The 14,381-nt window shown below is 32.5% G+C and overlaps 1 protein-coding gene across 1 annotated transcript; it reads left to right on the top strand.

Moving 5' to 3' along the window:
* The first annotated feature begins 1,053 nt into the window (after nucleotides 1–1,053).
* On the top strand, nucleotides 1,054–8,574 carry LOC118744042 (organic cation transporter protein-like). The gene is made up of 6 exons (XM_036476804.1): nucleotides 1,054–1,877; nucleotides 4,059–4,245; nucleotides 6,846–7,104; nucleotides 7,188–7,605; nucleotides 7,707–8,213; nucleotides 8,283–8,574. The coding sequence occupies exons 1-6, from the start codon at nucleotides 1,720–1,722 to the stop codon at nucleotides 8,401–8,403; spliced, it is 1,650 nt and encodes a 549-aa protein (XP_036332697.1). The 5' UTR covers nucleotides 1,054–1,719; the 3' UTR covers nucleotides 8,404–8,574.
* Nucleotides 8,575–14,381: the final 5,807 nt, after the last annotated feature.

The raw sequence follows: 14,381 nt of genomic DNA, 5'->3' as shown, positions 1-14,381 counted from the left end.
CCGACATATTGTTTGTGCCAGACATTTTCGGTCACACGCAGTTTACCAAATAAGCATACATACATACATACATATAAAAATATATATATATCTATACTTTCACTTAAGAAAGAGCAATGCTCGCAAATATGGAAGCTAAATTTTTATGTATCTATCTGTAGATTTACATATATATATATGTATGTACATTAGAGTGGCCCAAAACAGTAAAGTCGGAATTTTAATGCCGCCACCCCCTAGGAAGGTTCTATACCAAAAAAAAAATATACCCTACAAAAAGTGGTGTTTTCCCCATATAAAATACATGGAAAACTTTGAGCGCTTCTGAGCACTACCTAATTTTTTTATTTCAAAATAGAAAACTAGGGGTATATTTTTTTTTAAATTTCCAACTATACTTTTTCACATGCATATGTACATTAGGGTGGTCAAAAAAATCCGAGATAGGGTTCGGTGCACCTTCCAAAATATTTCCTCTTGCCAAAAGAGGTGTTGGCGCACCAAGCATAATTTTAGATGATGCTCATGAAATGTTTATGTTTTACTCTGGAAGTTATAGTACACATGTTAACCAAACAATTGGTTAAGCAACCTAAATTCATTTCAAATTTAAACTAGCCGAAAAAGTACCACAAGTTTCAGTTGTCATGGCAACAGTAGCCTTTTACAAAAATCATGAATATTTTTCTCAATTTTAAAAGAAGTCAGTAGCGCATTTCAAGATCATTGAGCACCTTGCATTGGTTACTGTAAAAAAAATAAAAGTTGGTATACTATAGATATATACTACAAATACCAAAAGGAAAAATTTAACTACGATGACATTTTTTTCACCCCATACAAAACTTGGACCACTCTAATGTTCATACTTATGTATGTATTGCCGATAATAGTCAAGCCTGAACTGAATAAAACTGGAAAACGAAGGGAAACATTTATTTTTAATTTTTTTGCCGGTTATTTTTAATTTGTTTAGCATCGTGGCGTGTTTTGACAACTTCGAGTGGTAGCCAAATACTTGTGTAAACATACACACATACATGCTAACGCGGTTTTCCCTTTGGTTTGTGATAATGATGCCAATGTGGGTGCTTCTGCTCATTTTTAGTATGAACGACTTTGGCCAACGACAGCGTGTCTTGCTAGATAACGATCAGCTGATAATCAGCATCAGCATCAGCATCAACATCAACATCAAGAACGGGTACAGTGGGAGACAAAACGTCAATGAATAGAGCCATAAACGAAGTACAAGTAAAACAAGTGCATCTCAGCCTTTGTTAGATAAACAAATTTTTGAGTAATTAAATGATCTGCAAAGCAAATAAAAACAAATATATGTAACTAAGGAGTATTTGAGCATTGTTTACGCCACTTTTTCTCTCGTCTAGCAACAGTGAGTGTAGCCATGTGAATTTATACAATTAAATCCATATGTACACACGCTAGCGATCATAAAACTTAGCGTCCTCAAAAGTCATGCAGCTGGCTAACTCGCAGTCGATCTAAGCGCCTTGGCTGTATAAAAGCTGGTGTGGCCCGTTATGGGTTTGAATAATATTCCGGAAATGTTTACGAACTAACCAGCTGCGTGCAGTGCGAAGTATTTGTTCAGTGGTGCAAATACGAAGGTAGTGCAAGAATAATTAGATATCTATTATTTTCAAAATTCTATAGCAGTGCTGTGGCAGTGAAATAAAAACAAATCCACATAGCAAAATGGGCACGCCACCGATGGATTTTGATGCCGTTTTGGAGAAGTGTGGCAACTTCGGCCGCTTTCAATTCCTTATAATGTTATTATTTGGTTTTACAAATATCCTCTCATCGATGCACTATTTTGCACAAACAATAATCAGTTTTACACCGGATCATTGGTGAGTTGAAAGCAGTGTGATGAATGAGATAAAGAAGATTTGGTGGAAGGGTTTTGAAAACAAAAAACGGAGACATGTGGCTAGAAAAATGGCTTTGCAAAAATTAGTGAAATAACTAAGTAGATAAAGGCAGGGTTAAAATAAAAAATACAAAAAGAAATTTTGCTATTTTTTTAACTTAAAAATGTTAAATAAAGTCAAACGCGAAAAAATATATATCAAAAAAGATTCGAAATTCGGTCTAGCAAAGAGCACTACAATAGGAAAATATTAAAAGGCTAATTAAAATGAGAAAAGGGATGAAGTTTACCTTTGATAATTTGCTCAGGAAATTAATTTAAGAAACAAAAAATATCGAAACAAAAAGTTCTAAATAAAAAAAATAATGAGAATTTAACATCTTGAAAGTGAAATTTATTCTCATTATTATTAATTTACGTAAAAAAAGTATTATAAATACAAAAACTCTTTTAAACAAAATTAAAAAATTTATCATAAAATTTAAATATATTCAAAATAAAAAAGTAAAACATATTTAGCTTTCAAATATTAAATGTCAAATATTTACAGTAGCAGTTTATCTTCCAACAATGCAAGTTTAACTTTGGTAATTTATTTTAGCGAAAAAAAAAATCGACAGAAAAAGTCTTAAATCAAAAAACATTTTAAATTTAATTAAAAAGTATTTAACGCCTTTCAATTGAAATTTATTTTTAAACAATTAAGGATAACTTTAATAATTATAATTTGCAAAAAAAAATTATTTTAGAATTTAAAAAACAAAATACATTTTTGAAACAAACATATTCAAGTGAAAAAACATTTAAATAGGTTTTATCTTCAAGTAATGAAAGTTTTACTTTGGATATTTATTTAAAAAATTTATTTTAAAAAAATTAGAAACGTAAAGTTTAAAATGAAAAAAAAAAATAATGATTCGAAGTCAAATTTATTTTCCAACAAAAGAGGGATAACTTTAGGAATTTACTTTAAAAATTTATTTCAGAAAAATAAATTATTATTACTGCAATTTGAAGGTGTTAATTTCTTTAATTTAACTGTAGCCCTTTTTTTGAATTAGAACTTTTTGTTTCGAAATTTTTTTATCAGTCTTCAATTCGTATATGTTCAATTGATCTTCATTAAATTGTATATCTTTTTATCAATTAAAACTTTTGTTTATTAAAGTTAGACTTTTATTGTTTGAAAATGAATTTAAAAAATATATGTATATGTTTCGAAAATTTAAATGAAATATATTTTAAGTATATACATAAATTAAAATTTTCTTCAAAAAGACAGAATAATTAACAAACGAATTTTTAATATTTTTTTTTCTATAAATAAAATATAAACTGTTAAGCTCTCACCCCCTACAATTTTTCTAAATGGAAAAAGAGAACACCCATACTTTTTTATTTACCATTTATAATAAAAAGTGTTTTTCTTAAATAAAATACATCGAAAATTTCATGGGCTTTGAGGCAGTTCTAAATATATTTTTTTTAATAAAAAAATACTTGTATTCTTTTGCCCGTTTAGAAAAATCATAGGGAGAGAAAGATTAATATTTTGAACGTTTTTAAGGACCACCCTAATGTGCATAACTACATATTTTCGAACATAGGCTTATGAAAATTGACTTTGATTACTCAATAATTGAATTATGTATGAACATTACCCAATTCTTTTAATGAACTTTTTATTGACCAATAATAGACTTTAGAGCATGGTAATTTAATTTTTATAATTTTTCAAAACAAAAAAAAAACGTACATACATCGCAGACCCAAACAATAAACAGAGGTGTTTATCTGACAGTCAGTTAAAACATTTATTTAATTTTTTTTTCGTTTTGATTGAGTTTTGCGGAGATTTAGGAGGCGAAGTGCATTCTTACTCTTCAAAAACAAGCAGCTCTGGCTTTGAAAACCCTCTCTTGTTAAAATTTTTTAGTAACTAAATACAAAGCATGAGCAGATCTGCCCCATATGTGTATATGGAAGTGTCATTACTTTTCCTACGAACAACGAAACACACATAAAAACAACACTGCCCAATATTTGGACAATTGCTTTTCCTTTTTTGTTTTAACTTTTAATACAGATGTCTAAATAATAAAAAGAAGCATACAAACTAACCTAACCTCTAAAACTATCTTACGATATAAAAATTTTTCAGGTGCTACCATGAAAAATTAGCTAATGCCAGTTTTGCTGAAATTCGCGCTGTCTACGCTCAAACAAATAGTCCTCACTGCACTCTGCTCGATGATGTAATAGATGGCAGGCCAATTGTTGCTGAAGTGGGTCAATGCCGAAAGTGGATCTATGAATATGAAATGGGATATCAGAGTGTTACCTCAGATGTGAGTATAGAAATTCGTGAAATTTTCCAGTAAATGTTTTTTATTTGACTAGATTAGTAGAGAATAACAAAGCCTAGCATTTATCATGTGCTACAAGAAAAAAGCATTTTTTTTTTAATTAGATAATAATTTAAAAAATATCATTATCACTTTTAGCTATACACATGTAATCGTTGCGCGCGCAATCAGATAACTCAGGTGTCAGATAACTCACAAATGTATGCAACGTTTTTGGTTTTTAAGTTAACTAGATATCGTCGCCTGGGTAAAAGATTGTCGTATGTTAATTTCGGCAGGTTGTGGTGGAATCGCGATTGAAGTTTGGTATGCAATTTCTCAAAAACGCGAAGATAGATTTGTCCAATGTCTCTGGAAATGTTCCTATTTAGTTAACGAAACTCTTAAATTATTTAATTTTAAATGTTTATTGTTAATTAGTTTTGAGTTTATGAATGATTTTCTTTAGAAAAATTTTGTCGTAAGCGTCAATTGTCCACAATTTGGCAGCCACTTTGAATGAAATACGACAAAATGTGATCAAAATTTCTACCAAATTAACGACACTTTTTACTCAATGCTCTAGGGGATCGTATGCCCTTGTGCGAGACGAATAATGAGTTATCCTGACTGGTATATCCTGCTATTTCAAAGCCTTTGGAAGGACATTGAATTTGGGCACTAATGTTATGTTCTCAGCTTCGCCGGGAGAGTATTTCTTTCGCTTATGTTTGCAAGTTATATATCTAGTTCTACACGACACACTGTGCGCCCAAATATGTAAATAACTTAAAAATAAACCTACAGATATGACTGCGGAAAAATGCGAGACGAGTAATGAGCTATCCTGAATGGTACATGTACAAAGTCCTTGGAAGGAGTTGCAAACATATTGTGTACTTCGCTCTTTCACGACAGGCGGTTATGCCTCACTCGTATAGTCCTAAAAACTTCAACCCTTTTCGGTGACTGGCAACCGTAGATTCCAAGCAGTACCACATTGTGTTAGATCTACGACTTTTTTGAGCACCCACATACCACATCTACCACACAAGGTCTGAAATCTATCACATATTCCCGTTTTTGAGTAGTTTTGTTTCTGCTCGTCATAATTTTCTATATTTTTTCAAAGTATATAAGTTTGTTCGAAGATTTTTTTTATATGGAATGAAATGCGTGACACTGTCAAAAAAAATCCAAAAATTAATAAATTTTTTTAGCAACCTCAATATTATCTAATAGACATCAAACTAACAAAAGAAAAGTAGTAAAAACTTATCGAAATGCTGCGACCCTATTTTTGTGTTTGACACTGTGAGTATGCCCTTATAATATTTTCCGTTTCGTAATACATAAACAAATTTAAAAAAATTACACATACACCCGTCAAAATTCCCTATGAAAAGAAAATTTTTGAAATTTTTTCTTGAAAAATTTTTAACATACAAATTTTTTTATAAAAAAAATTAGTTTTTGAAAATATACCATCTCAAAAAAAATTGAAAAAATTTTCAATGGTAGCTCTCATTGCGCAATATTTAAGTGGAGTATTACGGGGTGCACTCTACAATAATTTGAGTTATGAATTTTTTTACATCGAAGTTGAGTGAAATGAGTACATACAAATTTACACATTTTTTAATTTTTTTTTTTAGAATTTTTATGAGTATGCAGTTTTGTAGCCCATTAAATTTTTGTATGAAAAAGTGCAGGCTTTTTTTATTTTCTTTGAAAATGGTTTTGCGCATTTTCTTCCATAAGAAAAAAGTACAAAAAGCTGTCAGCATAAAAAATATTAAAAATCATCGCAATTTTTCAGTAGCTTTGAATTTGCACTTTACTATACTAAAATTTAATGGGCTGCATACTCCATAAAATTATATAAAAAAATTAAAAAAAAAATTCAAATTTGTGATGTACTTATTTTACTCAACTTCGGTGTACAAAAAATCATAACTGAAATTATTGTGAGTGCACCCCGTAATACTATACTTAAATATTGCGCAAAAGCGAGAGCTACCATTGTGATTTTTTGCAAGTTTTTTTTGAGATGGCATATTTTCAAAAATAATTTTTTTTTATCAAAAAATTTGTATGTACAATATTGTTCAAAAAAAAAATGTTTAAAATATTTATTTTCATTGATAATTTTGATGTATGTATATTTAATTTTTTTTTTTTTAATTTTTCCCTCGCCCGTCCAAAAGATATATGGAAAGGCTGGTTTGTTTTGGAACAATTTTCCGTCATCCCTTGTCAAATTTGGTTTAGAGACAAACCGGTTTCGGCGTTGTGCCATTTTTCATGTAATTTTTCCTTCTGTCTGGTTTGAGTTTTTCGGCTTAATTTACTTTCATTTAACTTAGCTCATGTGAAATTCGTCTATGATTGAATTTTACGTAGGCCATGGTGTCCTTTTTGCATAAAAGTTCTAATTTTTTTTAATGTGTCTTTCATTTTCCAAATAAAATTATGCAATTGGCTAATTAATATTTGCCAGTTGGAAAAACAAAACCACTAGATTTATATTATTTTGCATGCATCTAAAAAGTCAAGGGTTTTTCATTCCATACATTAAACTTGTATTTGATTCTCAATTACAGCTCGACTGGGTATGTGAGGATGCCATAAAATCTGCTGTGGGACAGTCGCTATTCTTTGTGGGCTCCTGCATCGGCACTGTGTTCTTTGGCATGTTGGCTGATAAAATCGGACGACTACCGGCGCTCATACTCACCACACTTACCGGCGCTTCAGGTGACTTTCTGACAACTTTCGCCAACAATTTGCCATTGTTTGCGCTCTTCCGTTTCCTCTCTGGCCTATCTACGGACACATTCTTCTACCTCATGTATATAATGGGTATGTGCTATCGCTAAAATCAATTATTAGCTAATAGTAATATTTTATCTACATACAAATACTAACACACAAATTTTGTGCAGTTTTCGAATACTTAAGCCCACAGAAGCGCACACTCGGCTTGCACATGATCACCGGCACATTCTACTGCCTTGGCTTGGTATTCGCACCTTGGTTTGCACTTTGGTCTGGTTCGTGGCGTTACTATCTTTATATTGCTTCGGTGCCAGCAGTGATTGTGATTACATATCCCTTATTAATTTGTGAAAGCGCTCAATGGTTGATTGCAACACAACGTTACGATCGCGCAATTAAATGTCTCAAGCGTGTTGCTAAGCTCAATGGACGAGAAGTGAGTGAGGAGGTTTTCGATGAGTTCAAAACATATCATGAAAACAAAATAAATGAGGAACGCAAGTTGAGAAAGAGAACGGACACCTTCTGGGGTATGTTCCGTACGCCGCGTTTGCGCAAAGTTACCATAATCATGATTATAAAATGGTAAGTTAATATAGACTAATGGAAAAAGTGTTCTTCTTTAACTCACATTTCTTCTATTTTCTCTCTCTCTCTCTGTTTCTCTCTCACTCTTCTACATGCAGCATGTTCATCTCGCTGGCTCTGGATGTTATCAGCCGGAATATGGAAGGCATGGGCACCTCACCTTTCATTCTCTTCTCTGCTACTTCCATTGTCTACATTGTGGGCTGTCTAACTATCATTCTGCTACAAAATCGCATCGGACGCAAGGGCATGGCCTTTAGTACACTCTCTGTTAGTGGGATTATTATTGCCACTAATGCTTTTATGATTGCTTTTCTTGATACCGAGCAAAATGCTACACTTTTTGCTATTATGGTTGGTCTGAGTCGGTTAGGCGTTGTGGCGAGCTATGAGGCAGAAGCGCAATATATTTCGGAATTCATACCGACCACTGTTCGCGGTCGAGGCATGGCCAATGTTCATGTTGCAGGTTTTGCCGCGGCTGCACTCAACTCTTATGTGATATATTTAGGGTACTTCTACAAACCGCTGCCATCGATTTGCATGTCTGTCATTGTGTTCATGGGCGCTCTTCTATGTCTCGCATTGCCGGAGACCATGAATCAGTAAGCATCATATAAAGTTTCAATTTGTTTTAAATGCGCATTAGTCACAATTTCTTTCGTCTTCTACAGAAAATTGCCACAGACATTGAAAGATGGCGAGGAGTTCGCGCGTCATCAACGCTGGTACTACTTTCCATGCTTCGATAAAAAAAAGGATACCAAAAAACCTGAGATCACGGACAGATTTTAAAACAGTGTGCTGCCGAGGAATTCTGTAACGTTCAAATTAGTGAAATTTGTGTTAGAATGTTGTATGCGTATCTGATTTGTTGTAGTTGTTATTTTTACATTGTTAACTTATGCAAAAATGTTTAGGAAGTATGTTTTAGCAAATCTAGTATTTTTTAGCGAATGAATGATTTGTAAGTATTTTTTTGTGAGATTGAGTATTCAATGATTTTATAGACATACATACATAGTACATAAATACATATTTATGTATAATAAATTCAAAGAATAAAAACCATTAGTAAAAAATTTTATTAAGTAAATATTGCTTAAAAATTATGCGTTTTTATGGTTTGACTTATCAGGCAAGAAAATAATCAAATTCCACTTAAATTAAAGGGAATCAGTTATGTAGTTCAAATATGTGGCACAAAAAGGTTGACAGAGAAAAATGGTTTTAGAAGGTTTTAGTTGAAAATATGTTGAAGACAGTTAAATAAAAAAAAATTTAAAATCTCGTATTATGGCTGAGTCTAGCTGGCTGCCGGTTCACCAGCAATTTACGTGAACAATTATTTTTTCCCTTCCATCAGTCTTCATAATAAATTAAAATAAAATAAAATTTTTTCACTTACATCGCTTTTGTGAAACTGGCTGAAGCTATGCATGCTGAGATTTATGGAAACAAATTACACGTAATATATCTTCACCTGAGTGGAAGATCGACCTATCTGGGCTACCAGTTCGAAAACGCTCTATCTCAAAAAAAATTTTTAAGAACGCTCTACCTCAGAATTTGATTGAAGAACGCCCTATTTCAGAATTTGAACCTAATTCCTAAATACGGCGTTCTTCAACCAAATTCTGAGAATCTTAGGGGACAAGCAAGGCAATAATTCGCCCTTACTTACTAATGCTTCCAAGGTCTATATCGTGATACTGGTTTAAGTACTTACGGGACACTGCTTTACACCATTCTCAGGCAATCATGTTAGAGCCTGATACAGATTGAAGGATGAATATTTAGTAAAGGGCGAAAAAAAAACTTCAAAGGCACACTTTCAGCAGATCAGGACTCAGCTACTTCGGTTGTGCTGTTTTCTCCTCACTGAAGAAAATAGCAAATAAAAGAGATGGCAAATTTTACAAACTCGCTTAAAAGCGAATTATGATTAAAGTGTAGACATGGGCTTCTGCCTTCTTGGTAATATTAATGTTCAATTAATCGTCGATGTGAGATCTCATCAATTACATACATATTTAAATATTAGTCTAGAAGAGTGCTGGGCAAACTTGCATTTACTAAATGCTTAAATTGTCTTTATTAGAGCAACAGAAGCCAAGTCAACAATTTTTAGAAAGTATGTATTTATGTTTGTCTGTTTGTATGTTTGTACGCACATGACCCGAAAACTAATGCATGGAATTGAATTAAGTTTTCACCGATTTACTGCTAGATGTCTAATTTAAAATATAGAGAGGAAAAAAATCAGCGAGTTGCCACCTGTTTGAAAATTGCAGTTTAAATAAATTGATAAGATAAAGTAAATATTGCAATATGGCTGTCTAAAGAAAGCGGTTTAAGAAGGCTTACAACCGAAATTATATTTGTTTAAGGTTGCCACCTTTTTGAAAATCTTAATCTAATTTAATTGATAAAATAAATCGAAATTTAGCAATATGGCTACCAAACTGAAGAGGTTTAGCAAATTTTACGACCAAAAATATTTTTGAGGCCGGTTGCCTCCTGTTTGAAAAATTTTATTCAATTAAAAGGCTAAAATAAATTTAATATGTATGTAGCAAATAACACGCCAGGAATTTGCTAGTGTAAATAGTATAAAAAAATGCCCTATAATATCATTGTACACAGGAGCCAATAAATTATTTAATATTTATGACATTTTTGAATAGCAGTAATGAGATTAAAGAATTGTTAACATTTCATATTGAAACTATTTTTTTTTGAGAGTTGTCTTTCAAACATTTTAATTAGAAGCCATATAAATAATATTACACAAACAAAATACTTGGGGAAAAATTACCGAACATCGCGCTGCCGAGTACCAAGTTCGGTGGGAAGGCTCCTATTACAAATTTGTATGCTCAGAATTGGAAATTCAGTATGAAAAAATTTCAAAAAATTTGGACATTAGCGTACTGATTGAGGAAATGAATAAAATCAGTATAAGTACTGTACTCATAAAATCAGTACGTCTGGCAACCGTAGCTCAGTGGGAAAAAATAAATTCGGGGTTTTCGGGTTTTTGGGACTTCTTCTACATTATCGCGACTAATTAAGGATTTTCGAAATAGCATAAGGATAAATATCCAATACGATTTCGGGATTTTCGGTATTCTCGAGACTATTTATGCATTTTCAAGACAATTTCAGGATTTTTGGGACTATCGTTGGAGAGCCTATCGAGATTTTCGGGGCTATGTCGGGATTTTCGGAACTACTTCAGGATTTTAAGGGGGATTTTAAGGATTCTCGACTATTTCGGAGTTTTCGGGACTATTTCAACATTTTCGGAACTATTTTGAATTTTTCGTGACTATGTAAAGTGTGAAGGCTAAGGGCCGTTCTCTGAAGTAGGTTTGGGATTGGTCTGCCTTATAAGCACAAATTTGGTCCTAAAAAAAATGTGTTTTAAGACCAGAAAAAGGTAAAGACCGACTTGAGAAAATGGCACTGGGTATAAAATGATCGGTAAAACCATAGTGTAAAGACTCAGTTATGTTGAGTTTTGATTTTTAAATAAAAATGACACTCGACTGGGTAGTGAGAGTAGTGAGGGCGGAAGGAAATAACTGCGGAAAGCTACATACATATGTATGTTTATATGTGTAGGTTTGTATAACTGAGACTACATACTTTCGCGAATAATTTTAATAGAGTTGCCACCTATCGAAAAAATTAACGTACATACATACATTTTTATTAGCGATGTGAAATTGGATCCCTAACGCACGTAGTTAAATAAGTATGAAATGAAATATGATTGGCTTGAGGTACACAGCTTGTGGAAACTGGTATTCGTAAGAAAATTCAACAGACCACCACCAGACACCACTGTCCAATGCCCACACTTCACATATGTACATATTGTACATATCTAACCATCTAAAATTAAAATATTAACAGCATGAAAAGTAGTCACTTCTTTTACTATATTGAGACCTTTATGCTTTTATAAATTTCATTTTTTTTTGTGTATTTCCTTTGTTTAAAAAAATCCTTTTACAAACATACTTAAATGGTCTAAAATTACATATGTATACATACATACATTTATGCTACGTAAATATAAAAGGGAAAAAGGAAGAAAAAACGTTGTTTAGAAGTTGATTAATTAGATTAACTAGTAAGGACTTACATATATTTAATTAGTTTGTATACACTATAATTGCCGAAACAAAAAACTAAATATAATGAAATACACTATTTTGTGTAAGATTTTAAATTTTATAATTTTTGCATTTATAAAATTGTATAATTACTGTAGATTATTATTTTAATAATTTTTTTTTTTTTTACAAATTATGTAATGTAGATTCATAATTTTCGCTGTTACATTACATACATACATACATACATGCACATATGTATGTACTATGAGCATAAATATTATGCCGCATTTCCACTCATCGCTTAGATGACAAGCAATTAAATAACATATGGCACCGGTATTTTTAGTGACGAACTACCGACGCGTTAATAATAAAAAAGCATTAAGTTTATTTCCACATGGTATTTTTTAAATGGCACACATTTTTTTGTCATTTCACTACCTAGTGGAAATCTGGCATTACAAATATATTCAAAATATTTAAAAAAAAAGTGGTATATATGGGTAACTCGTTTGCAGGAAGAACTTTTTATTACATAAAATAAAATGTTTGCAAAAAATACTTAAAAGTGTTTAGTCAGTTACGTCTGCTGAACACAATAATAATAAGTTAAAGATTAGCTCAATACAATCACAAAATTTAATCCGGAAGGATTTTTTTATAGTTGTAGTTGCTTATCGGAGTGGAAATGAGTAAATTTGCAAAAAGAAATTAATTTCCTTTTTATGAAGCGCAATGCTTCCGAGCGTAGAGATTATAGCTGTAAACGACTTTCGAATTAGGTTGGCTTTTTTGAACAGTGGACTCACTTTTAATCCTAGTAACTTGTCTCGTGTAAGTAAGCGACTCCTCGATCAATTTTAGACGCACTTCTGGCGCTTTCCAATAGAGTTGAGAATTTTGGTTTTATTAAAGCGCAACATTACGAAAAGAGGCGATTGGTAAGGGATGGTTAATTTTTTAGCACAACAATATGGTAGTGAAACTCACAAGGTTTATAGGGTTCTCGTCGGGAGTGGTTCATTTAGAATCGATCAACTTCTGGTTCTTATCGTCATGTATAACTTAACGCCCGTCGGTATCGCAGGCAAGGCTGTCATAGCAAGAACCTTCTTCCAGCTAACGTTCCAGTCTTAGGGGACCAGATTTTTAACTGACACAAGACTTAATTTATCCTAAACTAGGCTAGCAGCAATTAGTTCTTGCTCCACTCGTATCCGCTCGTACAAGTGAACGGAAGGTAGTAGTTGGAAGTAGGCAACTATGAATTTTTACACGGCTATTTCGAAGCTTAACGGAAGAGTCGACAGTGGTGTCACTTTCATAGAACTCTCCATCAAACTTGAGTATATGCTTCAATTTTTTTTTAGGCAGAGGTAGTAGGGCGCAAACATTGGCTGCTGATTTGATCGACGTTGACAGTAAGGGTAATTATTTACTAGGATAGCTAAGAGGCCATCAAGGCTTTGAGTTCGCTCACTCACGGTGCGCTGGAAGAATACCTTGCCCTAATTTAGTGGTGTCTGAATATTTCTACTCGAATTATCAAAAGCGTCAAGCCATAGTGGCACTGCCGTTAACTGCATAGCAAATTAGCTGGGCGGGCAAGGCACACTCGTCTGAGTTTTGTCTTTTCGAACTATTATAGGCTTCAAAAATCAGCTGACCTGGCGGGAAACAAACGAGTCGGTCCTCACGAGAAAAAAAGAAGAGAGCGTGCGTATTTTTAACTACATGTGGGCTACTATTGGACCGAGCTCAGCGAACCTGTACTTGTCCTGCTAGGTATTTCTGGCCGAGCTTTGGATCGCAAGTGGTCAAAGAATATCCGCAACTCTTTTTCAAGGGAAGCCGCAACTTTCAATTATCGTGAGACGTCATTGGATTTCACGCAGTGAGATTAAAAATCATGTCGTAGCCTCAAATGCTCAGGTGCTTATTGGACGACATTTTTTATATATATATATATATATATATATATATATATATTTGCATATTTAGCTTAAAAAAAACTTTGCATTACATTTTTCTACTAAGACTATTTTCTTTAACTGGAAACTTCCTCCAGCAAACGAGCTTTGTATAGTTTTACAATTTTCGGTTTTTTTTTTTTAGGTTAGATTAAGGTTTGGAAATTTAACGTGTTTTAATAAATTTTCCAAAAATTTCAAATATGTATGTATGTATGTATTTATTTTTTATTATTTTGTAAATCGGCATAGCTATCAGTACTCGCTTAAAGCCTGGCTTAAGTAAAAGTGTGCCCAATGCTAAGGGTGGTTAATATTTTTTTTTTACTATCATATACATATGTAGAAAGGTTTGTATATGAGCAAATCTCACAAGTTTTTTTTTAAGTGTCGATCCCTTCTCTCGCCATAAAAAAATGCTATAGCATTCTTCTTTCATTTATTCCAATCATTGGAGTTCCAGAAATAAGTGCAATAAAAAAGAAATCAAGTATTTAAACGTTTATTTGACGAAAAAGTACCGAAATTACAATTTGTTTTTGTCACTACAAAAAATCTAAATTGTGTTTTTTTTTTATAACTTTGGGAAGTTTTCAAATAGAATGCTCATATTAGAGGCTATGAAATTTTGCATAAAATACAGCATATATATAAAGTTTCAAGAGTGTGCCACCAT

Source organism: Rhagoletis pomonella, unplaced genomic scaffold (assembly GCF_013731165.1).
Source record: "Rhagoletis pomonella isolate Grant_MI unplaced genomic scaffold, Rhpom_1.0 Rhpom_scaffold_00001, whole genome shotgun sequence".
Classification (NCBI taxonomy): Eukaryota; Metazoa; Arthropoda; class Insecta; order Diptera; family Tephritidae; genus Rhagoletis; species Rhagoletis pomonella.
The sequence above is the reverse complement of the archived record's forward strand: the minus strand, read 5'-3'. Positions and strand labels throughout refer to the sequence as shown.